The sequence below is a fragment of the Plecotus auritus genome, assembly GCF_963455305.1.
Source record: "Plecotus auritus genome assembly, chromosome: 12".
NCBI classification, from domain to species: Eukaryota; Metazoa; Chordata; class Mammalia; order Chiroptera; family Vespertilionidae; genus Plecotus; species Plecotus auritus.
Window position 1 is genome coordinate 8130848 of NC_137778.1, and position 25656 is coordinate 8156503.

At 55.7% G+C, this 25656-nt stretch overlaps 2 protein-coding genes across 5 annotated transcripts; both read right to left on the reverse strand.

Moving 5' to 3' along the window:
* Nucleotides 1-1633: 1633 nt before the first annotated feature.
* KISS1 (KiSS-1 metastasis suppressor) lies at nucleotides 1634-3594 on the reverse strand (the record flags this gene model as incomplete). Its single annotated transcript, XM_080647792.1, has 2 exons — nucleotides 1634-1884; nucleotides 3492-3594. 2 exons carry the CDS (start codon nucleotides 3592-3594, stop codon nucleotides 1634-1636), a joined length of 354 nt encoding a protein of 117 aa, XP_080503918.1.
* A 4245-nt stretch (nucleotides 3595-7839) lies between these two features.
* GOLT1A (golgi transport 1A) lies at nucleotides 7840-25389 on the reverse strand. 4 transcript variants are annotated; one of them, XM_080647625.1, is made up of 5 exons: nucleotides 25252-25365; nucleotides 15566-15657; nucleotides 14047-14159; nucleotides 11360-11423; nucleotides 7840-8888 (listed from the first exon to the last, which is right to left on the reverse strand). In XM_080647625.1, exons 1-5 carry the CDS (start codon nucleotides 25274-25276, stop codon nucleotides 8850-8852), a joined length of 333 nt encoding a protein of 110 aa, XP_080503751.1. In that variant the 5' UTR covers nucleotides 25277-25365; the 3' UTR covers nucleotides 7840-8849. The 4 variants fall into 4 exon arrangements, with proteins under 4 accessions (XP_080503751.1, XP_080503749.1, XP_080503748.1 ...); XM_080647623.1 differs by having other exon boundaries at nucleotides 8515-8888; nucleotides 14047-14225; nucleotides 25252-25389; XM_080647622.1 differs by having other exon boundaries at nucleotides 8541-8897; nucleotides 14047-14225; nucleotides 25252-25355.
* Between the last annotated feature and the right edge of the window lie 267 nt (nucleotides 25390-25656).

Consider the following 25656-nt stretch of genomic DNA (forward strand, 5'->3'; position numbering starts at 1 on the left):
AATGAAGAGGACACCGTTCAGGAGTTTTTATAGAAATTTCGTTTTGGGCGGTCACTGTTCAAAATCATCTCTATTTATTTGGTTGTTTAACCCCTCTTCCTTCCCCTCCCCCACTCCTCCCCCCACTCCAAGAATATAAGCTCCAAGGCAGCTTCGGTGTTTCCCTGGCATTTTGCAGATCCTGGCAAAGAGGCAGCGGGCTCTGGGACTTGCAGCCCCTGGACACTTGAGCCTGGCGTGCCAGCCCCCTCCTCCCATGGTCAGGCTCTTCGGTTAACCTGCCTGCCCACAGACACTGGAGGACAAAGCTCTGAGCGAGCCCATGACTGTTCCCCGGGCCGAACACCTTGCAGGCAACGTCTTCAAGGGGCTCCCCTGGGCTTCAAGTGCCTCCTGGGAGCAGAGTGGGGTGCCTGGGGAGGAAGCTGGGCCCACACCCAGGGATGTCTCATGAGTCAGATGGGGCTGGCTGTCCCAACAGAACAAGATATAGGTCTTCACTGGAAGGGTGACAGGTCCCAGGGTGGGACTGGGGGTTTGGGGCGGCACCGGGGGTGCTGCCAGGGAGAGGTGTTTCCCACAAGTACAGTCGGTAAACGAGCTATGGGGATGGCCTTGTGACGGTCGCCCAGCTGCCTGCCTGCAATGGTGTCCAGATCTGTCTCCCGGCCCACAGTTTGGGGGCTGGCTCTCTGGTCCCTTCTGCTGAAACCATTGCTGCTGCCACCGCACCTGGTCTAGCTGGCGGGCAGGAGGAGCAGTTTGGCAGCCTCTTTCAGGATGTAGGGCCCCATCCAAGGACCAGAACTTTTACATCCACAGGGCCCGTGTCTGCCCAGAGCTTTCCACGAAGCCACCAGACCTGGCCTGGGGCAGCTAGGGGATCGCTTTGAGCCACGGGATTATGTCAACAAGGGTGTTGTTGGGTCTTTGGGAGGCAGGCCTTCCACCAAACAGACACCATTTCTTCCGACTTCAGCTGCTTCCTGACTGGGACAAGCCTCAGTTTCCCAAACCCCGGTCGTTATCTGGCCGGGTCACCAGTTTTGCGTTCTGTTCTTCCTACCCAAGAAGGTGTGGGATGCTACTTATGTAGCCGGACGTGTCCTTTGTCTGGGGAACCTAAACCACAAACATTGCTTTCTCATAGTTCTGGGAAGTGCAAGGTCAAGGCGTCTGCCGATGTGGTTTGTGATGAAGGCCTGCTTACTGGTTCATAGATGGCTTTCTTCTGGGCCAGAAATTTGATATTGCTAAACACCCAAGCAGCATCCGACTTAGACTTCTCTGTAGTTATTTTTTAAATTTTCACTCTTTTACTGGGGGGGTAGGGGGGAGGGAGAGGGAACGTGTGTGTGCGCGGGCGCGCGCGTTAGAAACATTGATCTGGGTGTGTGTGTAGGGGGAGCAACTTGGCCCCTCCCCACCTCTGCCCTTGCTAACAGTAAAGGCGTCTTAGAACCAGCTGAAGAGCCAGTTGAGGAGAGAAGAGGAACAGCCTTGCAAAAAATTAGCCCCACATCAATCACACCCGGATGAGTTGGCAGCGTTTCCTTTATTGATTCAGGACGGAAACTCCAGGCGCCTTCCCATTGTCCGGCCCCGCTCCGGCCCTGCGTGCCCAGAGCGCGGGTCAGTCCGCGGTTGGACGTCCCTGGTCCCTGCGCGCCCTCCGGGGGCGCGGCCCGCCTGCCTGCCGCCGGCCATAGCGCAGGCCGAAGGAGTTCCAGTTGAAGGCAGACAGGCCCTTCTCCCGCCGCACCAGCGCCTCGCCCATCCGGTGGGATGGCACAGAGGAAAAGCACCCCTCCGCGCTCTCAGGGGCCACGCATCGCGGGCTCTGCTCCCGGGAGACCCCCAGCGCCAGGGGGCCGAGCTGCTGACCTAGGACAGAGCCACAGGGAGAGACTGCGTGAGGCCGGGCGAACCTCTCAAACACCCCCTAGCAGCCCATTCTAAGCTTTCCCTTTGTTCCTTGGCCTCCGGGAAGCTCAGAGCCCAAGGGCAGCTGGGAGCACCAGCATCAGAGCGTGGTGCGTAGGCCATTGGCTCCTCCCTCTTTCAACATAGCTTTGATTTCCAATGTTTTCCAGAATTATCTGCAATATGTTTCCTGTGAAATTACTTCCTTTTAGGAACCAATCGGGGTAGGGCCTGGAAAGAAAGAACACGAAGGTGATTGCTAGAGGCTCAGCTTGGCTCACGGCCTGGTCCTCTGTCGGGGTTCTGGGTCAGGCTCCCCAGATGGCCTGAGAGTCCTGGGGGCAGGTGGGGGCCCTGCTCATTCATCTCACCTCTCAGAGCGCTTGACACAGGGCCTCGCACGTAATAGCGTCTCAGTAAGTGCTTGTTAACCATAGAAAAGCTAATGAAAAGCTTGTAGCTACAGAAATCAAGAAAGTGGAGCTAAGACCATTTGCCCCCACAGCTCCCAATAATTGTAGCTCCCTAAAGAAGCGATGCCAGGGCTCAGTGAAAAGCAGAAACTTATCTGGGTCACCGTCCCAGGTGGGGGTGCTCTCTCCTCTTCATACTGAGGGTGAACAAGGCCAGCTTGGAAGGCACTTCACATGCAGTAGTGCAACTAGCTCTGAGTACACAGTGACCCCAGCCAATCGTGGCAAGAGGCGAGTGGAAATGAGGCCTGGTGTGTGAGTGGGCCTGCGCTGCTAGGCTTTGAGGCCCGCTCCTCAAGGCCCTGGCCGACCTTGGAGGAGTGGGGGCGTGTCCAGAATTAGTGATCATCTTCCTAGGAGGTCCCTGGGCCTGGCTCGGGTGGGAAGGGACGAAGGCTTCCTTCCCTGTCACACCTGCTATCCCAGCAGCAGAATCACTTCTCAGGCGACCTTTTGTGGCCTCACCTAAAGCCTTTCCTCCAAAACAGCCAACAAACTCCCTGCCTCTGGGGCAGTGGTGAGGTGCTTTTCACCCAGAAAGGACATCTGACCCCAGGAGAGAACACACTCCTGGCAAAGGACACTGGGGGCTGCGTCCTCCCGGGGCTGGGAGAGTTCAGGGGCGCAGTGAGAGCGCATGTGTAGTACGCTCCATGCTCCGAGTCCCATAGCCAGAGGAACTGCGGTCCGGAGAGGCTAAGCCGCGGTCTGGCTTGCCCAGAAGGCTGAACCAAGCAGGTTAAGTCACAACTCCTGACCTGTGCCGCTCAGACACCCTCCTAGGGAGCTCCGCACCTGCTGGCCTTCTGCGGTGTTTGGGAGGAGTCTTTACATCTTTGGGTCCCAGTTTCTCCAGCTCATCGGTACCATAGTAACCCATAAGGTTGACAGGATTTGTCCTTTTGTTTAGGTTCTTTCCTCGCCCCCCCCCCCCCCGCCCCAAAGTCCCCATCAAGGGTCTGGGGTCTCTGATGAAAGAAATTTGCATAGTCAATTCCTTCCCCGCAGATCTTCCCAGAACCTGAAAAGGGTGGTAAATCTCATTTTGAAACCTCTCGCTGGCTGCCTCCCAGCCTTTCCTCAGACAGTGCGTACCTGTGGCTCTAGGATTCTCCACAGGCGCCCCCCTCTCTAAGGTGTCCCTGAAGGAGATGGCACAGAGGAAGAGCACCAGCTGCCAAGAAACCAGCAGGTTCATCCTGGTGAGAAGTGCAGGTCCTGGAAGTGCGCTGAGGCCGAGACAGAGAGAGGGAGGAGGGGCGAGGTCAGGCACAGGTGTGGGCTGGGAGCTGGGGCAGAGCCCAAGGTGAAGGGAGGAGACAGCCTCTGCCCTTGGAGATCCCACCGGAGGGATGAGTCCAAACAGACATGTCATGGAAACGGGACGGACACCACTTGCACAGTGTAGTCAAAGCGGAACTCATTCTAGGTGAGGATCATCAGGGAGGGCTTTCTGGAGGACGGATAGGAAGGAAGGAAGGATCCCTATGGGCGGGAGGGGCAGGATGGCTCAGGTTGGAAAGTGGCCAGAATCTCAGGTTTGCTGGAGGGGAATGTTGGAGAAATGAGGAGTGAGAATGATGTGCAGGGTGAGCAGGGAGGGGTGAAATGAAGAGGGCCAAGGAGTTCCACCTCAAGGAGGACCGAGGGCCAGACATTCTTCCCGGAGCCTGGCACTTCCCTCCATGCTGAGCTCTGCAAAAACCCACAGAATCAGAGTCTGCAAGGGTAAGTGGCCATCTGTGGGGACATTCGGTGGCCAGTCGGACCCAATGGTCCTATTTTACAGGTGGACACTAAGGCCAGAGATGGGGGTGACTTGCTCCTGTCTCATGGGGAGGGCTCCACTCTCCCCATTAGCACGGGCTGCTCAAACCTGGCCAGTTTCCTCCCTGCTGTCATAGAAACGGAATTCTTTCCCTTGTTCATGAGCAAGGGGGAAAGGCAGTCATCTTGCTCGCTCGTGGCCTTTGACAGCCCGAAGACCGCCATTAAGTTGTCTTACTGCCTCGAATTCAGGGAAGAGAAAAGCCTTCTCCCGACTTGTCAGGTCGCGTGTCCCCTCATTTTATTTCCTGTCGGCTCTGAGAGGGCAGGCACGGAATTGACCTCAGAATGTTGGCTGTTGGGATGGGAGCTGTGTCCTCACTCTGACCCTCACTCCAATCTCTTTCCCTTTACCCTCTGCTGCCCCCTCCCATCTCTTCCAGCTCCCAAGTCTAATTTCTCTTTGAAAGTCATCAGACACTTGGAGGTGGTCCAGCAAACATGATTAAAAACAAACTAATGAGGAGGCAGGAGAGCTGCAGGTGGAGCCAAAAGGGTGTGGACTCCAGATCTAAGGCCCCGAGCCACTCTGGGGTGCAGTGAGGGGCCCATGTGTGCCCACAGCCCCATCAATCCCTCTGTTCACCCCCCACTCCCCATTCCCTCCTGCTCCCTCCAGGACTCCGGCATGGCGTGGAGGGGAAGAATCCTGAAATGGGATCAGAAGTCCTTGGATCTGGCCCCAGCTATGCCCGCCCTCCCCATGAGACAGGAGCAAGTCACCCTCATCTCTGGCCTTAGTGCTCCACCTGTAAAATAAGACCATTGGGTCCGACTGGCCACCGAATATCCCCACAGATGGTCACTTATCCTTGCAGACTCTGATTCTGTGGAACCCAGACTGTGGCCTTCTGCACCTGCCTTAAAGGGTGGGGAGTAGAGGCAGGATCCATTCATTAGAGAGACGAGTGTAAAACCATTTTTGTGTGGCTTCAGACTGTGGGTGCACAGGGTCCAGGTTATTTTGGAAATCATTTCTTGAGTACCGACTGGGTGCTGTGTTAGGTGCTAGGTGCACAGGTGCTAAGACACAGGGGCTAGGGTGCACAGGTGCCATGACACAGGGGCTAGGGTGCACAGATGCTAAGACACAGGGGCTAGGGTGCACAGGTGCTAAGACACAGGGGCTAGGGTGCACAGGTGCTAAGACATAGGGGCTAGGGTGCACAGGTGCCATGACACAGGGGCTAGGGTGCACAGGTGCTAAGACACAGGGGCTAGGGTGCACAGGTGCTAAGACACAGGGGCTAGGGTGCACAGGTGCCATGACACAGGGGCTAGGGTGCACAGGTGCCATGACACAGGGGCTAGGGTGCACAGGTGCCATGACACAGGGGCTAGGGGCTGGGGTGCACAGGTGCCATGACACAGGGACTAGGCCTAGGGGCTAGGGTGTACAGGTGCTAAGACACAGAGTTGCTGTAAGCCCTCTTCTCCCATCTTAAGAAACTGGAGTCCTAAGCAGACCATTTGAAAATAACACTGTGAACGACAGGCTGAAGGTGTGTCAGTATAAAGGGGTCTTGGGGGCCTATGGGAGCCAGGCCTGGAGGTTCCAGATGGGTTTCTGCAGGGGGTGGCACCTGAGCTGAGTTTCTGAGCAAGAGTCAGGCAGGTGACTGCTGGAGAGAGAAAGCGAGGAGTCTAAGGAAGGGCCACCAGGGGCTTCACCCTGGAGGGGAGGGTCTGAGACAGAGAGGAATGTGTGGAGACTTGCATTTCAGAGGGAGCCTTCTGGCTGCTCTGCAGAAGCAGGGTGGTGAGGGAGGGAAGGAGGAGCGGGCAGGCTCTGTGCTCCCCTGGCCTCTCCCCATCGCCTCCTCCCAGCACTTACCATGGTGCCACGTGACAGTTCTGTGTTTCCTGCTGCTCATTCACATATGCGCGCACACACACACAAGCACACGCACACATGCACGCGCGCGCGCACACACACACGTTCTCCAACTCTTAACACACATGAATTGCTTGGAAAAAAGCCGTCAGCTTCCAAGGGCCCGCGGTGGCTGTCCTCTGGGGGTACTTTTTGTGGCTCCCCACCTGCTTTTGAGCCTAGCGAGTAGCAGAAATCCCAGGCATGGTTGGGAAGCTTTTGAAGTGGGGTGGCTTCCTTCCTGGGGTGACCTTCCTAGCAGTGCGAGAGGCTCTTTGGTTGGGTTTGTATTTGCCATCCATAAGATGGAGAACGAGCTCAGAGGAGCCCTGTTGAGCCCATGCGCCCTAAGGGGTTCCCCAGCTTCCGCCTAAAGGCTCCTGTGGCCCCTAATCCCAGCCACATAGTTCACGCAGTGATCACAATGAATTGCAACTATTTCTGCCCAAGAGGAGTCCTTGAGAGGGTCCCGGCCTCACAAATAAAGTGCAAATCAAGGCATTCGCCAATAATCTGGCCGGCCTTGTAATCAGGACCCATCAGCCCCACTTTCCCCGCCTGGGACACATCCGTCAGTGTTGGAACTGAGTTCCTGCTCCCGTCGGGGGAGCCTCCCTGAGCCTGGGCAGACCCCTCCCCCAGGGTGGATGCCCAGTGCACCTACCTGGCTCCGTCCTGGGTCCCGGCGGGTGGGAGCTCCGCAGGGTGTCTGGTGGGTGAACACCGGCAGGGAGGGGAGCTGGGCTCGCTCTTGCCAGCACCCTGATCACATCCCTGCCCCTTTTATAAAGCCCAGGGTGACGTCTCCAGGCACTGGCCCCCTTGGTCTCCCTCTCCCTCCTCCGCAGACCCCCCCTAGTGAGCAGACTGCTGTCTCCCGCCCCCTGGCTGTCACGACTGGAGTCAGCCTCCCCCTTCCCCTCCAGAGCCTCCAAGGCCGGCTTTCTGATTCCCTCTCCCATCCTCCTCCCACTCCTCCCAGACCCGCTCACCAGGAGACCCACTGTGCACTAATCACTGTGGAAGTGACCTGTGTGAGGAGGCGTGTGGTGGGGGTCAGCATGAAAAGGTCCCCCTCCAGACAAGAGCCACACACACCCAGTGTGGCACGCCCAGTGTGGAGTGGGCAGCGTGAAAGGCAGGAGGGCGGGGAGACGGGCGCAGTGGCACCAGGGGTTCCAGTTCCCCGAGTGCTCCCAGACCTGCCAGCTGGCCTTGGGGCTCAGACCAAGAGGGGGCTCCTGGGCTGTAATCTGCAACTTGGGGGGTCTTCATTTCCCCCTCCCTCTCTCCCTCCCTCCCTTCCTCCCTTCTTTCTTTCTTTCCCCAAACAGTGACTGAGCACTGCTCAGCTCAGGGCTCTGGGATGAATTAAACACTGTCAAATGGGTAACACCTGTGGGCAGCTGAGAGCGCAGAACACATGGTCGCTCTAAGGTGGCTGGGCCTGGGTGGAAGTGACTTTCACCTGGGAAGAGCTATGGGAAGGTAAGAAGGGCGGCGAATCAGAAGGTGCTGCTCTCAGGACCCGCCTTTCGGGGGCTTGGCACCCCGTGATCATGGCATTTGTAACTGCTGTGCTCCCACGTGGAAGGCAGGGACAGACCTCCCTCCCTTTGCACCCTCAGTACCCACTTTATTGCTCAGTACAGACACAGAGGGCCCTCACAGACATTTACTAAACGCAGGTGTCCCCACCAATGGATACACACACTGTGAGGAACTCTAAGGGCAGTGTTTGTTAAAATACAGTTCATTGGCATTTGACGGCTATCAGCTGTTAAAGTGTGTGCACATTCTGGGGGACGCCCTATATATACATTGCGGGGAACTCTGGTCTCATTCTTGGGCCTGCGATCATGATCTTTACCCTTGGACTAGGGGCTCCTGGGACAGAGCCTCTTCCTCCTGTCAGCCTAGGGCTCTCTGAAGGCGGAGGCTGTCTCTACCCTCAGACAGGAAGCTCTCCCAGCACAGGCTCCGCTTGGGGGATGTCCCTAGCAGACATCCGCCTATGGCAGCCGTGGGCAAACTACGGCCCGCGGGCCGGATACAGCCCGTTCGGCTGTTCTATCCGGCCCGCGGAGCCGAAAGAGCAGAGGTTCTCTTGCTCTCCCCTCCGCTCCTTTACTTTGAATTTATATTAGTTCACACAAACACTCCATCCATGCTTTTGTTCCGGCCCTCCGGTCCAGTTTAAGAACCCATTGTGGCCCTCGAGTCAAAAAGTTTGCCCACCCCTGGCCTACGGGCTGAGAAGCACTTCCTGCCAGGACCAGGATTTCTACCCATCACTTGCCTAATGCCTTCTGCTAACAGGGGCTTGCACACACGTTGTCACTCGTCGGGATGAAAACGAGCCTCTGAGAGCAGGCCTGTCCTCTGCTGTGTAGATTGAGACGCCCCGAGTCAGGAGATGACTTACAGGCCCGAGACACTGACTTCGAGCCACACACACACAGCTTGGGATTTAATCTTTGCTTTTTCTCCCATACAGAGCGGGGTGTGGTCCCAGCCCCAGTCCGAGCTCTGTGGGGCCCTGGAGCTCTCCTCCCAACAATGCCCACGGCCTGTGGAGTTGACTTGGGAATCTGAGATCAGTCACTTGGCGCCATCCTTCCTTCTGGACTCGGAGAGGCCCGGGTGTGCGGGGTAGGTGAGTCAGCGCAGGAGGGGGGCCTGAGAGGGTGGCCCCATTTCCTTTCCAGCCCCCTCAACCAATGATCCGAGTTCAAGGAGCTCATCTCTGCTGCTCAGACCATTGAGCTGGTGCCTTGAAGCCTCCGGAACAGCTGTGGGAGCTGAGAGTCATTACTCCAGACAAAGAGTGGAGAGCAGACTCAATGTCAGGGTTATTAGGGAGCTGGCCTTGAGGTGGGAGCTGTGCCAAGTGCAGACACAGAGAGGGGGTTGCAGGGATGTGCCCAGCTGGCAGGCGTGCCGGGTGCTGCATGAAGGGCCTTGCTGGGCTTCTCAGAGAGCCCATATTCTGTCAGACGCTTCCGAGAAAGAGCGAGGGCGGGGGGTGCGGGGAAGAAACACTGGGGACCACTGCCCACGCCTGCCCCAAGGAGAGGACAGAATCTGCCACAGCTTTCCCTGCTGTCGTTAGCTGTCACACATCCTCTCCACGTCTGGGGCCCAGACCCAGCCAGCTCCCCAAAAATCTCTGGCACTTTCTGGCTGGGTCCCCTAGACTCTCTCAGTGTCTGTTTCTTTGGCTATAATAAAGAGCTATTAATAGCCACCATCTGCCATCCCCCTCCCTCCCTCTATCCCCATCCCTCCTCTATCCCCATCCCTCCTCTATCCCCATCCCTCCTCTATCCCCCTCCCTCCTCCATCCCCCTCCCTCCCTCTATCCCCATCCCTCCCTCTATCCCCACCCCTCCTCCATCCCCCTCCCTCCTCCATCCCCCTCCCTCCCTCTATCCCCCTCCCGCCCTCTATCCCCATCCCTCCTCTATCCCCATCCCTCCTCCATCCCCCTCCCTCCTCCATCCCCCTCCCTCCCTCTATCCCCATCCCTCCTCTATCCCCATCCCTCCTCTATCCCCATCCCTCCCTCTATCCCCATCCCTCCTCTATCCCCATCCCTCCCTCTATCCCCACCCCTCCTCCATCCCCCTCCCTCCTCCATCCCCCTCCCTCCTCCATCCCCCTCCCTCCCTCTATCCCCATCCCTCCTCTATCCCCATCCCTCCTCTATCCCCATCCCTCCCTCTATCCCCATCCCTCCTCTATCCCCATCCCTCCCTCTATCCCCATCCCTCCCTCTATCCCCATCCCTCCCTCTATCCCCCTCCCTCCCTCTATCCCCCTCCCTCCTCTATCCCCATCCCTCCTCTATCCCCCTCCCTCCTCTATCCCCCTCCCTCCTCTATCCCCCTCCCTCCTCCATCCCCCTCCCTCCTCCATCCCCCTCCCTCCTCCATCCCCCTCCCTCCTCTATCCCCATCCTTCCTCTATCCCCATCCTTCCTCTATCCCCATCCCTCCCTCTATCCCCATCCCTCCCTCTATCCCCATCCCTCCTCTATCCCCATCCCTCCTCCATCCCCCTCCCTCCTCCATCCCCCTCCCTCCCTCTATCCCCATCCCTCCTCTATCCCCATCCCTCCCTCTATCCCCATCCCTCCTCTATCCCCATCCCTCCCTCTATCCCCATCCCTCCCTCTATCCCCCTCCCTCCCCTATCCCCCTCCCTCCTCTATCCCCCTCCCTCCTCTATCCCCCTCCCTCCTCTATCCCCCTCCCTCCCTCTATACCCCTCCCTCCTCCATCCCCCTCCCTCCTCCATCCCCCTCCCTCCCTCTATCCCCCTCCCTCCTCTATCCCCATCCTTCCTCTATCCCCATCCCTCCCTCTATCCCCCTCCCTCCCTCTATCCCCCTCCCTCCTCTATCCCCATCCCTCCCTCTATCCCCATCCCTCCCTCTATCCCCATCCCTCCCTCTATCCCCCTCCCTCCTCTATACCCCTCCCTCCCTCTATACCCCTCCCTCCTCCATCCCCCTCCCTCCTCCATCCCCCTCCCTCCTCCATCCCCCTCCCTCCTCCATCCCCCTCCCTCCCTCTATCCCCCTCCCTCCTCTATCCCCATCCTTCCTCTATCCCCATCCCTCCCTCTATCCCCATCCCTCCCTCTATCCCCCTCCCTCCTCTATCCCCATCCCTCCCTCTATCCCCATCCCTCCCTCTATCCCCATCCCTCCCTCTATCCCCATCCCTCCTCTATCCCCCTCCCTCCCTCTATCCCCATCCCTCCTCTATCCCCATCCCTCCTCTATCCCCATCCCTCCCTCTATCCCCATCCCTCCCTCTATCCCCCTCCCTCCCTCTATCCCCATCCCTCCTCTATCCCCCTCCCTCCTCCATCCCCCTCCCTCCTCCATCCCCCTCCCTCCCTCTATCCCCATCCCTCCTCTATCCCCATCCCTCCCTCTATCCCCATCCCTCCCTCTATCCCCATCCCTCCCTCTATCCCCCTCCCTCCTCTATCCCCATCCCTCCTCTATCCTCATCCCTCCTCTATCCCTATTCCTTAGGCACAGCTGCTCAAGGGCCCTCTCAGCCTCAGCTGCCCTTGTCCAGTGGAGAAGGAGCTGGGAGGGGAACAGGAGCGGAGGCAGGCCAGCCTGGGGAAGGGAGTGCAAGGGGAGATGGGGCGTGTCCACTGGACCTGGGGCAGCAGTTTTCCCAACTCCGTGTGCTCCCGCCACCCCTGGGGCCCCACCACTAAGCCACATGCACGATGCACTTACCTCACTCAGGAAGGGGATGTTAAAGGCATTGCCCAGGAAGCCAAAGGCCACAGGGAAAAAGCCCCTAGGAACAGAGGGGTGGAGGGAGGGGTCAGTGATGGCCTGGGGGGACGGGGGGGCGGGCGGGGAGATAGAGGGTAGCAAGGCTGAGGTCCACAGACAGGCTTTGGCTCCCAAGAGAGTGGGCCCCTAGGCACTGGGGGCAGGCTTGGTTTCCCCCGTGCCGCCCCGCCGCCGCCGCCCCCTGTGTTTTAGAGGCAGCCAAGCGGAATAGTTAAGAATGAAGTCCCAGCACAGCCGGCGTGGCTCAGTGGTTGTGCATTGACCTATGAACCAGGAGGTCATGGTTCCATTCCCAGTCAGGGCACATGCCTGGGTTGGGGCTTAATCCCAGTGTGGGGTGTGCAGGAGGCAGCCAGTCAATGATTCTGTCTCATTGTGGATGTTCCTACCTCTCTCCTTCGCCCTTCCTCTCTGAAATCAATAAAACATATATTTTTAAAAAAGAACGAAGTCCTTGGGGTCAGATTCCTTGGGAGCCAATCTTGGCTCTGCCACTCACTGGCACTGTGTAATCTCGGGCAGATTCCTCACTTTCTCTGCTTCCAGCTGTAAAATGGGGTTGGTGATAGTCCCTATGTCCTAGGGCAGTGGTCGGCAAACTGCGGCTCGCGAGCCACATGCGGCTCGTGAGCCGCGGTTTGCCGCTCTGTTGACTAATGCGTTTGCCCACCACTGACCTAGACTCTCGATTCCAATAATTACAGGCTGTTGTTGTTCCTTGTGATTAAGCCCCTATCCCAGTGGTCGGCAAACTCATTAGTCAACAGAGCGGCAAACTGCGGCTCACGAGTCCTAGGGCCTTACAGGAGGAAATGTTCAGGAAATGCTTGTTTGTATTATTGTCGCTGTCCTCTCCCCAGACTGGGTGTCACCACCTGCTGCAGGTCCCCTGGGCTCCAGGCAGGGCCGGCTGGTGGGGGCTGTGCCCGTATCTCTTCTCCCTCCGGCCTCAGCCTCCTCCCACTCTCACCCGACGGGGCCTGGCTGGGGACACGGGGTGACCCTTCAGAGGGCTTGGAGGCACCGAGGCTGAAGTGGGAAGGGAGCCCCGTGTGGAGCAGAGAGGGCATGCGATCAGAAGTTTGAATTCTGCCTGAATTATTTCCTTTCCTTGGGCAGAAATTCCTGCGGTCCCCGGCCCCCTGAGGTCTCTCGAAGCTCCGAGTCCCCCGCAATGCTGCTGGGAGGTGTCTTCGTCCAGGGTGATTTGGGTTTGAATGACTGAGTCTGCAGGGGCCCTGCTCACAGTCCCCAGCTCTCGGTACACGGTCTGAATGCCGTTGTCTCCCCTTCTGCACTGCGAGTCCTCAGGAGGCACCTCCCTGTCTAACACGGTGCCCCCAGACCTGGCCACACCCTGGGCACAGAGCAGGTGCCTCTTATATATTTGACTCTGAGCAAATGACTGAATATCAGCTCCATGGATGGCAGAACACGTGTGAGGAAATTTATTTCTCGAGGCCACGCTACGTGACCTTTGTGAGGTCTAGGCATCCAGGTTAATCAGGGTGCTTTTGAGGCCACTGAGCAAATGAGGGCTCCTGTGGGAATGCTGGGGCTCCTGACCCCAGCCCCTTCCCATGATTCCCATGATTCTTCCAGCCCCCGTCACCCCCATCCCACCCCTGCTCTCTCCACAGCATCACAGAGACACGGGGAGTCTGTCCTGCCAGCCCACCTTCCCCAGGATCCTTTCCTTCCCCCCGACCCCGGTGCCCTCCAGTCTTCTCTCAGACCCTGCCCATCGCTCAAGGCCTGTCCCAGGTCCTGCTTCCGGTGGGACACACCCTGGCCCTGACAATGGCTACACATCTCCACTGAGTCCCACCCAGCCTTTCACCAGTCCCAGGCCGACACCGATAGGTTGTGGGGTGTGGAGCCTGGAGCCAGGAACGGGGGTGGGGGTGAGGATGTGGGGAGGGTGTGGGGGGGTCAAGGTCAGATCCTCTGCACACTGCCCGTGAGGCCCGGGCAGGGGCAGCCTCTCTGAGAGAACAACCCAGGGTGGGCGGTGGAGATGACAAAGTGAGGTTATGATGGTGCATATCTGGGGCCTAGCAAACATCACCTCACTGCCCTTCCTCCCCGCTCGGTCATTCCACTTGAGAGTGAGCCCTGTGTGTCCCCCCTGGTGACAGGCACAGTGCTGGGCACACAGCAGGTGCTCAACGTGTGCTGGTCACTTCACTTTATCCTTCAGCCTACTGTTGGAGGGGTCTTTTCAAGTGTCTGTCCGATGCCCCTCCCGTTTTTATTTTAATTTTTTAAAATATGTTTTTATTGATTTCAGAGAGGAAGGGAGAGAAAGATAGAAACATCAATGATGAGAGAGAATCATTGATCGGCTGCCTCCTGCACACCCCCTACTGGGGATCAAGCCTGCAACCCCGGCATGTGCCCTTGACTGGAATCGAACCCGGGACCCTTCAGTCCGCTGGTGACACTCTATCCACTGAGCCACACCAGCCAGGGCTCCTCTCCGTTTCCAATCCGTCCATGGTTCCCATCTCTTGCAGGGCAGGTCTGGCTTCTGCACACCTGCTGGCTGTGCCACCCACACCTGGGGGGCTGCTCTCAGCCACTCGGAGGCCCGGGGCCCATGGGGGAAAGGGACCTGCACTCACCGGAAGAGGCTAAAGAATCCGTAGGTTTCTAGAAACATGCCCAGGAGGGGCCAGCGCAGGAGCACAACGATCACCCCCCCAAGGAAGAAGCTGGTCCCCTTGAGCTTGTGCCTCTGGAAGAAGAAGGAGAACGTCTTCCTCAGGCCGATGATGAGGGACAGGCCGGTCAGGAACAGCAGCTGGTGGGGGAGGAAGAGGAGCGTGAATTCAAGCAGCTCCCCCTCTTGGAGCTAAGGGCCAGCCTCCCCCCTCAGAGCCAGGGGCCAGCCTCCCCCCTCTCAGAGCCAGGGGCCAGCCTCCCCCTCAGAGCCAGGGGCCAGCCTCCCCCCTCTCAGAGCCAGGGGCCAGTCTCCCCCTCAGAGCCAGGGGCCAGTCTCCCCCTCAGAGCCAGGGGCCAGTCTCCCCCTCAGAGCCAGGGGCCAGCCTCCCCACTCAGAGCCAGGGGCCAGCCTCCCCCTCAGAGCCAGGGGCCAGTCTCCCCCTCAGAGCCAGGGGCCAGCCTCCCCCCTCTCAGAGCCAGGGGCCAGCCTCCCCCTCAGAGCCAGGGGCCAGCCTCCCCCTCAGAGCCAGGGGCCAGCCTCCCCCACCGCCCTTGGGGGTCAAGGGTCAGGCCTGAAGCCACCCTCACGCATGGGGCAGGACTTGCTAACTCTTCAAGGAGGGTCGATTGCAGAGAGGGTGACCCAGCCTTGAGTGATCTGAGCTGTTTGGAAACAGAACTGCCCAGAGGCAGGGGCTGCACAAGGAGAACTTGGGCGTTCGCTAATTTCTCACCCAATTCAACCAATTTCTTGGATCCCAACCAGCACGTCGCATCTGACTGCATTTCTCACCACGCCTCCCAGGGAAGGTGGGGTAGACAGGGAGGTTCTTTCCCGCCGTGGTCGCCAGGTGAACCCCAGGCCCGCACAGGTTAGGCAGCCAGACCCAACGCCGCGTGGGACCGGCAGGGCTCCGCGCCCGTGGATGACACTGCAGTCCCTCCGGTGTCTGGCCCTGTCCGCCTTCAGTGAGGCTCCTAATGAGCCCCGAAGAGTGAGTGCCCAGGCTCCTGTCCAATTCCTTCCAGCATGTTCCGTCCACCTGAGAGCGCTTTCTCCAACCCCCCACACGCTTTCCTTTCCAAACCCCTTCTCATCCTCCCCAGCTGCCGATGCTCTTTCTCCGAGCACTCGTTCAGATGGAATGTGTTTGTCTCATGGTGACTTTGCCGCACCTCTGCCTCCGTCCCCAGTCGTGTGTGTTCGTGGGACACCCCCATCCCTAGCTGGTGGGAGTCCTGTGGAGGGACAGGGTCTCACCCCTCCCGGCTCTCCCGGAGCCTCACCCAGAGCTGGCGTGAGAATCCAGGTCCTCGGATTCTCTGCCCAGCGCGCCCCGCTGTCCATCCCCAGCCACCCTGCCGGCCCAGGCTGCTGGCACCTGACCCTGGATGGCCACATGGGAAGGAACTTAGGGCTGACCCCAGCAACAGCGACCTCAGGGAGGCTGGGACGGCCCGCAGGGCAGGGGCACTCACGTTTCCGAAGGCCAGGAGCACGGAATCGAAGTACAGGAGCGCTCCAAGGAGGATGAAGAAGGCTCCGAAGCCAGTGATGCCCACGCCAATCTCTGCAACAGGCAAGGAGGCCATGGTGGGAGGGGCTCTGGGGAGAGGCGGGGGCCTGGGATTTCCCAGGTTACCGCTGGGCAGGTGCCCTCTGGGGAGCTCTGTGCTCCGGGGGAATGATGGGATGGGAAAGGAAGAATGAGCATGAAAGTACATTGAGCTCCTGGAAACGCCGTGCAGTCCTGCGCTTCCCGGCATTCTGTCCTCAGAACAGCCCTCTGCGCGGCTGCAGCTCCCCCACGTGCGGTTGGGAGCTGCCGATGCCCAAGCCACACTCAGCAGAAGGGACCGCTGGCCACTCATGGCCACCAGCCCTCCAGAGGGTCCAGAAACCACACAGCTGTCCTGCCTGTTTCTCAAGAGGCTGGCCCTCCTGTCTCGTTCCTACCCTAACTGCCCCTGCCCCGCCTTTCCGGTGAAGACCCGTCACTCTGGTTTGGAAAAACTGAAGTCATCGATTGGTAGTGTGCTCGTCTGTCCTCCTGGAGTCCACACCCCAGCCAGCACCCGCTCCCTTTCCTCCCTTCCTCCTGCAGCCGCCGCCTCCGGGCCCCACCACCCATCCGGAGCCTCTGGTTGCGGCCCCAGTGGCCCTGCAGTCCTGCGCAAGGCTGGGCCCGCGTGGCAGCGCGCCCTGGTGGCAGTGCGTCTCAGGGCGTCGCTCTTTGCAGCTGCAGGGGTTTGCTCAGAGCCAGAGTGGACCGCACCCAAGGGCAGGACATTAAGGCCCGTGTTGGGTCAAGGGCTACATGTTTGATACTTTGATACATATTTCAGATTGCTCCCCTCAGAAAGAGTTGTAACAGTATCAGGATATGAAGTTCCTCTTTTTCTTAAACCCTCTCCGTAACACAGAATTGTTCATTTTACTTATCTTTGCCATTCTGAGAGTCAGCAAATGATAATTCATTGTATTGCTTCATTTTTAAGATATTTTTATTGATTTCAGAGAGGAAGGGAGAGGGAGGGAAAGAGATAGAAACATCATTGATGAGAGAGAATCATGGATCGGCTGCCTCCTGAACGCCCCCTAGTGACCCAGGCATGTGCCCCATGCATGCGCCCTTGACTGAAATCGAACCCCGGACCCGTTGGTCTGCAGGCCGACGGTCTATCCACTGAGCAAACCTGGACAGGGCTGTATTGCTTCATTTTTAAATGGAACTAACTTGAAATTTTATGTTAAGTTGTGATAAAATACACATAACATGTGCCATCTTGACAAATTGTAAGTGTTCGGCTCAGTGGTATTCAGTACATTCGCACTGTTGTGTTACCATCACCCCATCCATCTCCCAAACTCTCTTCATCTGAAACTCTGTACCCATCGAGCACTAACTGCTCATTCCTCCCGCCCACGGCCGCTGGACCCTCCATGCTACTCTCTGTCTCTGTGAATCTGACTGCTCTAGGGACCTCAGAGAGGTGGAATCACACAGCATTTCCCATTTTGTGACTGGCTTATCTCACTTAACACGATGTCCCCAAGGGTCATCCGTGTTGTAGCATGTGTCAGTCAGAATTTCCTTACTTTTGAAGGAATATTCCACTGGATGCATATACTACATTTTGTTTATCTGTTCATCTGTGGTAGGTCACGTGGGTTGCTTCTACCTTCTCACTATTGTGAAGATGCTTCTATGAACATGGGGGACCAAATATCCCTTCGAGACTGCTGTCAATACTTTCGATATGTACCCACAAGTAAGATTGCTGGAGCCAATGGTAGTTCTAGTTTTAATTTTTTGAGGACCCACCATGCCACGTTGCATAGCAGGCGCTCCATTTTATCTTCCCAGCAGCAGGGCACAAAGGCTTCAGTGTCTTCCCATCCTCACCAACACCTGTTATTTCTGTTTTTTAATCTTTTATTATTATTTATTATTTTTTAAACCCTCACCCGAGGATATGTTTATTGCGTTTAGAGAGGGGAAGGGAGAGAGAAAGAAACATCGATGTGAGATTGAAACATCGATCGCCTGCCTCCCTTACGTGCCCCGACAGGGGATCGAACCCGCAACCTTTTTGGTGTACAGGATGACGCTCCAACCAGCTGAGCCACCTGGCCGGGTTGTTTTGTTTCTGATGGCGTCCATCTTAGTGGGTGTGAGATGGTACCACGGTGGTTTTGATTTGCCTGTCCCTAATGGTTGGTGATGTTGAGCATCTTTCATGTGCTTGTTGCTCATGTGTATATCTTCTTTGTAGACGTGTCTATTTAAGTCCTTTGCCCATTTAAAACACAGGTTGTCGTCGAGTTGTAGGAGCTCTTTATAGATTCTGGATATTAAACCCTTATCGGATATATACTTTGCAAATATTTCCTCCCATTTCATAGATTGTCTTTCTTACTCTGTTGATTGTGTTCTTTGATGCACAGAGGTTCTTAATTTTGATACAGTTCAATTTATAGAATTTTTCTTTAGTTGCTTATATTTTTGTACCATATCCCAGAAATCATCGTCGAATCCAGTGACAGGAAGCTTTTATCCTGAGAGTTTTACAGTTTTAGCACTCACTTTGAGCTAAAATGAACGATTCTTTGCCTGTGGGTATCAGTTTTCCTGACATCATTTGTTGAAAAGATGGCCTTTTCCCACCGAATGGCCTTGACACCCTCGTTGAAAATCACTTGGTGCTTTATGCTGGGGTTTATTTCTGGGCTTCCTATCATATTCATTGGTCTGTATGTCTGTCTTTATGCCAGTTCCACACTGTTACGATTATTGGAGCTTTGTAATAGGTTTTGGTTTGTTGTTGTTGTTTTCATTGTGTTTTTTTTTTTTTTTTTAAGAGAGAATAGACGGGAGGGGGAGAGAGAGAGAGAAACATCGATTGGGAGAGATTCCCACACACACCCTGACCGGGGCCAGGAATCGAACCTGCAACCCAGGTACATGCCCTTGACTGGGAGTCAAACCCGAGACCCTTCGGTGCATAGGCCGACTCTCTAACCACTGAGAACACTGGTCAGAGCTGTAATAAGTTGTGAAATGAGTAAGTGTGAAACCTCCAACTTTGCTCCTCCTTTCCAAGATTAATTTGGCTATTCACTAGCCCTTGAGATTCCAAATGAATTTTAGGATTGATTTTTCTATTTCTGCAAAAAACACCATTGGGATTTTGACAGAGATGGCATTGAATTTGTAGACTGCTTTGTGCAGTACTGACATCTTAACAATATTAAATCTTCCAATCCACGAACACAGGATGTCTTTCTATTTATTTGTGTCTTTCACAACATTTTCAGCAACGATTTGTAGTTTTCAATGTACAGGCGTCCCTCATTTTATTGTGCTTTGTTTTACCATGCTTTACAGACTTTTTTTTTTTTTTTTTACAAATTGAAGGCAAGACCTTCCACCAGCACAAAGATTACGACTTGCTTTATTGCAAAGGTTTGGAACCAAACCCTCAATCAGACAGACCGCAGAGGGTTAGGACCAGTTCCAAAGCGCTCCTTCAAAAGATCTTTTTTCAAAGATTGAGATGGGATTCCTCGTTCAAATTATAAACCGCACTCACTTCATCACCCAGAGAAGTGCCCGTCTTGTTGTCTCTCTTTCGGCAGAGCTGGCTTCCGTTAGGACCCAGCGCCACGTCGGGTCTGTCAGCGGAATGTCCACCTGCCCAGCATCCCGCCGGACTGATGGCTGATTCCGCCTGTGTCCGCCCAGCCCCCGGGCCCATCCGGGCTTGTTCCCCACGCCCCCCTCCCAGCAGCGCTGTCTGAATCCAGTCTCTGAGGGCCTGGGACACTGGGCAGGGCAGCCTCCGTGGGCCATTGCGAAGGCTGGGTTCTGTCCTTCCCTGGTGTGTGCTTTCTCTGTCCTCGAGAGGGTCTAGAAGTGCATCTAGTTTGCCACGACGATTTTACGTAGGAATACCACAGCCCTGTTCTTTCATCCGAATGGCCAAGGTGCTTACGTTTTTATGCCGGTTATAAAAGTATCTGGTCTCAGCTCCCACCCGCCACAAAAATACGCCATTCATTCCAGTTCTGACAACCATCCTTCTCTTCTCTCCCCCGCAGGGGGGTGTATTTTGTGTGGAAACACAATGTGAATATTTTACTAGGTTTTCCTTTTGTTTTGTTAAAACATCCATGTGTTCATCCTGTAAACACGTAAGAACAGCCTCTTATTCATTTCGTGGAAACCGCCCAAGTTTCTCAAATTCACACTCTGCCTTTTCTCCTGCATTATACTTCCTTCCACAACAGCGACGTGCTGGTCTACATCGTTACTGCTTTCCTGACTTGTCCCGCACGATTCCTCAAGGACGGGTGCCACTCCGCAGCTCCTGCGATGGGCAGCCTTCCTCACGGGCCACGTGGTGCCCCCAGCGCTCAGGGGGACACGGCACCGTGGACACAAACCTCACGGAAAAGGCTCGGAAGCTGTTTCTCTCACTCGGGCCTCAGACCTTCCTCCATCTCTCCTGCCGTTGCCTAGCAATTTCAGTTCAGTTACTCATCTGGGGTCGCTCCTGAAGTTCATGGCCGAGGAAGGGGCTGTGGGGGGCATGTCACCAGGAGTGACCGAAGTGTCCGCAGCCCTACGGGATCCAGACAGAGGGGCAGCGTGCCTCCTGCTGGAGCAAAGGACGAGGGGAGGCTCCCGTAACTTCAGGGAGGCCTGGCTCTGCAGAGCATCACCTAATGAGAAGCAGGGACCACCCAGACCCCAGAGATAGACCAGCTCCAGGTGTCCCTGTCATGGCAGGCTGATGCCTGCCTTAATCCTCACCTGCGGATATTTCTCCATTGATTTTTAGAGAGAGTGGAAGGAAGGGGGAGAGACACAGAGAGAGAAAAACATCGATGTAAGAGAGACACAGCAATTGGTTGCCTCCCACACACGCCCCGACCAGGGCCGGGGATCGAGCCTGCAACTGAAGTACATGCCCTTGACTGGAATCAAACCCAGGACCCCTCGGTCCACGGGCTGACGCTCTAGCCACTGAGCCAAACCGGCTAGGGCATGGCTGCCCTCTTCAGCAACCACCCCAACCTGCAGCTCCAGAGTGGCTGCCAAGAGGAGCCCTCAGCCTGCAAGGTTGCAGATGAGCTGGGCTGCCCCAAGCCCCACCCTGTAGCTCGCACTAACTGAAGCCAAGGGCCAGGTCCTTCTTGCTCCTGGAAGGGAAGTAGTGTCTCCTGAAGCAGGTGCAAGGGTCCTTCTGGCCCGAGGCTGTGCTGGGAGCCAGGGAACACCATTCATTTCTCATTCCTCTCTTTCCCCCCCACCCCCTCTCTGTCAACATTCACAAAGGTACTGAAAAGTTGCAAGTCCAATACAACAACATGTTTTCCCTGAATCATCTGAGAGTAGCTGCCATGGGCTCTCTCATTGCCCCTGAATACTTCCATGTGGTTTTCCTTTACCAGGACACAATGTCAAAGCCAAGAAATTAACATGGACACATTGCTTCCACCTAAAGTCAGACCGCATTTACCTCTCATCAGTTGTTAGCATTTTTAACTAAAGGATCCAGTTCAGAGCCACCTGTGGCATTTGGTTTTATGTCTGTCATGTCTGGAATAGTACCTCAGTCTTTCCTTGACATGACGTTGACATTTTTGAAGATTTGGGCCAATTATCTGGCATCTGTCCCTCTAGTTGGGCTTGTCCGATGCTTGCTCATGATTAGATATTGGTTCCGCAGAGATAGCAACAAGTTGGGACGCTGTATTCTTCTCAATTTGGCCTGTTACTGATGTTTCTTTTTCTTTTCTTTTTTTAACATGTTTTTATGGATTTTTTGGAGAGAGAGCGAAACATCAATGTGAGAAGAAATACTGATTCATTGCCTCCTGTATGCAACCACCTGGGCACGTGCCCTGACCGCCGGAATCAAACGGGCAACCTTTTGGTGCCTAGGACAATGCTCAACCAACTGAGCCACACTGGCCAGGGCAGGTGATGTTTCTTTAAGCCCTTGATTAAGGTGGTGCCTGCCAGGTTCCTCCACTCTTCAGTTCCTCTCCACTCTCTTCCTGACGCTGCCAGGATACCCTCTGTGCCCTGCCTTGGCACCAGGCCAACCTCAGGTGAGCCTCCTTCCACCTGGCGAGGGTTCTGACACCTGCTCTGGGCACCACCTCCCTTTCTACCTAATGGCTTTAGGACCGAATTGTTCAGGAAGAGGAAGGAGGTAAATGGGGAGAGAAAGAGCCTTCCTTCACTATTCAAAGTGACCAATAGTGATTCAGAGTAACAACCACTAACACTAACCAGCACACAGTGCCAGGCACAGTCTAAGCCAGGGGTGGGCAAACTTTTTGACTTGAGGGCCACAATGGGTTCTTAAACTGGACCAGAGGGCCGGAACAAAAGCATGGATGGAGTGTTTGTGTGAACTAATATAAATTCAAAGTAAAGGAGCAGAGGGGAGAGCAAGAGAACCGGATAGAACAGCCGGATCCGGCCCGCGGGCCGTAGTTTGCCCAAGGCTGAAAGCACTTTAAGTCTCGTGAACTCATCTAATTTTCAAAGCTGCCTGTGACATAGGGACACTGTTAGCCACACTTCACACTCAGAACTGAGACACTCAGAGATGATGTCACTGGCCCAGGGGCACCCAGCGGCTGGCAGACCAGGGTTTGATCCCAGTAGTCTGGCGTCTGGCCTCGGAAAAAGTGCCTTTCATCAAGCCAGTCCATCCACCTCCACCCCCGTTCACCCGCAGGACTCCTCCAAAGAAACTGTTCTTGCTTTGGCCATCTGTGATGCCCAGGTTCCCAAATCCAATGGGCATGTGTCAGTCCTCACCGCAGCAGTTGGCTACTCCCTTCTTGAAGTGGCCTTTCTGCGGATCCCACCGTAGCCTGCTGTCTGACCACGCTTCCCCAGGCTCCTTGGCCAGCTCCTCCCACTTCTCTCTCTTCCTCTTGGGATTCTAATGGCTCAGGGTTTTGGCTCAAGTTCACGTCTCATTCTCTTTTCTCACATATTCCCATGTCTGTAAATATCACTAGTGTGCTGACAATGTTGATATTGGCCTTTAATATATTACATTTAGTATTATTTATTTAGCCCAAGTAAGTAAGTAAGTAAGTAAGTAAGTAAATAAATAAATAAATAATGAGTTTGAGCTTCCAAACTCATGTTCAGCTGCCTACGTAGCAAATCTGTGTGGTTTTCTCTCTTCAAGGCATATTGGACTCAACAGGTCCAAACTGAGCTATTGATCTTCTTTCCTTAAACTTGCACCTGTCTTGGTTTTCCTCAAATGAATACAACTGTCACCACCACCCAATGGGCAGCTTGCAGCCATCACTGAGTCTCCTCACTACTCTCTCAGTCACTACTCCCCTTTTTAAAGTTTTTATTGATAGAGAGGGAGAGAGAGAAATGAAGGGAGAGGGATAGAGAGATAGAAACATTAATGATAGAGAAACATCATCGATTGGTTGCCTGCTGCACACCCCCTACTGGAGATGGAGCCCGCAACCCGGACATGTGCCCTGACCAGGAATTGAACTGGTGACCTGACGTTTGGTGCACAGAATGACACCCAACAAACCAAGCCACACCAGCCAGGCTGTTTCTCTCCACTCTTACTACCAAATTCCAAGCCATCCTCATGTCTGTGCTGACCTGCCAACATTCTCCCGCTAGTCTCTGCTTCTCCTGTCACCCTCTTATCCCTCCTCCACACAGCGGTCAGGGATCTCGGAAAACATACCATCCAATCCTATTCCTCGCTTCCCCCTGGGCTGAGACCAAACACCCATTTCCCTGGCTCACGGCCCTGCATGGAGTGGCCCAGGACTGCTTGTCCAGCTTCATCTCCTGCCCCTGCCCCTGCCCCCTCGCCTGCCACACTCCGACCCCACCTGGTTCCCAGGACGAGCCTCCTGCCCCGGGGCCTGCGACCACGCAGTTTCCTCCCACTGGTACTCATCCTTCAGGTCTCATCGCAAATGACGGCTCCGCAGGGAGACCTGTTCCACTCTCCGTTCCGACCTCAATCTGGTTCCCTCATTTCTTTCTTTCATAAGATTCAGCACATTCTTCATAAGACTTAGCACGTTTTGGTTTAATAAAGCGTTGGCTTGACACTGGGCTCAGGCCTCTCCTCTCCATAGTTTTTGAAATATTAAGGCCAGTTGTTCTCAACTGGGAGGGGTGGTTTTGTTTCTCAGAGGACATTTGGGAATGTCTGGAGACATTTTTTTTAATCCACACCTGAGGATATGTTTCCATTGATTTGAGAAAGAGAGAGAAAGAGAGAGAGAGGGAGAGAGAGAAAGAGAGAGAGAGTTCAGTTGCTTTCCATACATGCCCCAACCGGAAGTCGAACCTGAAACCTGAACATGTGCCCTGACTGGGAATTGAACCTGCAACGGGACGATGCCCAGCCACCGGAGCCACCCGGCCAGGGCTGGGGACATTTCTGATGGTCACAGCTGGCAATGTGGTATAATCCTGGCATCTCGTGTGTAGAGGCCAGAGATGCTGCTAGAATCCTATAATGCCCAGGACAGAGCCCACAACTAAGAATTACCCTGCCCCCCAAATGTCAGTGGTGGGGAGGCTGGGAAACTGCCCAGATGATCTCATAGAGTCCTGTACCTTTAAATGTCATCTATAGGTGGGCAACTCCAAAATTCCTCTCTCCATCCCAGACTCCCGTACCTGACTACCCACTTGACCTCTCACCCGGATGCCTAATACCAGCCCATCAAACTCAACGTGCCTGCTTCCCGCTACGCACACCTTCTAGTTGCTCAGGTTAAAACTATGCCTGACTTCTTTGTTTCACACTCCGCCTCCAATCCGTCAGTGAATCCTTTCCGCGGTTTCCTCAGAACAGACCCAGCATCGGTCACTTCCCACCAGGTCGCTGCTGCCACCTTGGTCTCCTCCACCAGCTCCTGTTCCCCCACTCCAGACTGTAAGTGGGGGATAAGGATGTTCACTCACTGTTGTACACCCTATGGCCAGCACAGTGCGTGGCACAGAGGAGACACATCTGCTCAGTGGATGAATGAGTGTTACCTCCAGGTCACAGATGAGACTCTGGGGCTCAGAGGCTTTAAGTAACTCCCCCAAATGAAACTCACGGAGCCAGTTCCCACGCCCCCCAGACCTGCAGACTACTTCACTGCCCGCTCCAAAGAGAGGGGGAGATGGTTTAGGAGTGAGGATATGGTGATTTGGGGAGCGGCCTTGAGTTTATTTTCTGGTAGGAAGGGACCCAGGGCCATAGGAGACCCTAGGAGAGTTTTGGGGGAAAGATGTCTGAATGGGCAACGGCCTCCTGGGTCCACCTTTGCAGCACCCCAGGTTTAAGGGCCCCGAGTGGAAAGGCACCAGCTGGAGTGTGAACCTTCCAGTTCCCCCACACCAGCTCTGGCTTCCTGGAGGCCTGGAGCCATCCCGCAGCCCCTGGCAGGCCGAGGAGCCACACCTGGCCATGGCCCTGCTGCGCGGAGGATGCCAACACAGCAGCTCCGGGCCACTGGCTCCAGAGGTCACCTCACAGACTTCCCACAGAGAGATCCCAGCTGGGAGGGGCATCTCGGCCCCCACCTCGCCTAGACACCCCGCTCCAGCCCTGCCCCCCACAGCAGGGCCCCTCACACTCACTCTGCCATTCGGTGATGGAGATCATGCCGCAGGCTGCCTGGGGGGCCTCCTGGGTTCAAGTTGGCCGGGGAGAGGAGTACAGAGATCCAAGCTTATACATGCTCAAGGGAAGCTGACCCTTGGTAAGTTGTGAAAGGAGCCTCCGGTAAATCATTAACTCTCTCCACACACACACACACACACACACACACACACACACACACAAATGGCTGTTGAAAGTCACAGGCTCCCTTCCCCTGGTTCCTCCCAGGGGACACTGTCCCTCCACGTGCTGGCCCCCTGGAGCATCTCATATCCCACCTGACTTACACGGTCCCCTCTCCCCCCCACCTCCCTGCCTTCAGGTCGAGTTCAGTGCTTTCTACTCCTCGGCACAACTTGGACTGCACATAAAAGAATGGGGAC

Bases quoted from the DNA above. Each gene is read 5' to 3' on its own strand.
- GOLT1A (XM_080647622.1), bottom strand. From the start codon at position 25,276: ATGATCTCCATCACCGAATGGCAGA. The intron at 15,658-25,251 runs GTGAGTGTGAGG...TGCCTGTTGCAG, and splicing joins CTCCATCACCGAATGGCAGA to AGATTGGCGTGGGCATCACT. The intron at 8,898-11,359 runs GTAAGTGCATCG...AATGACTCTCAG, and splicing joins ACATCCCCTTCCTGAGTGAG to CTCCCACAGCTGTTCCGGAG.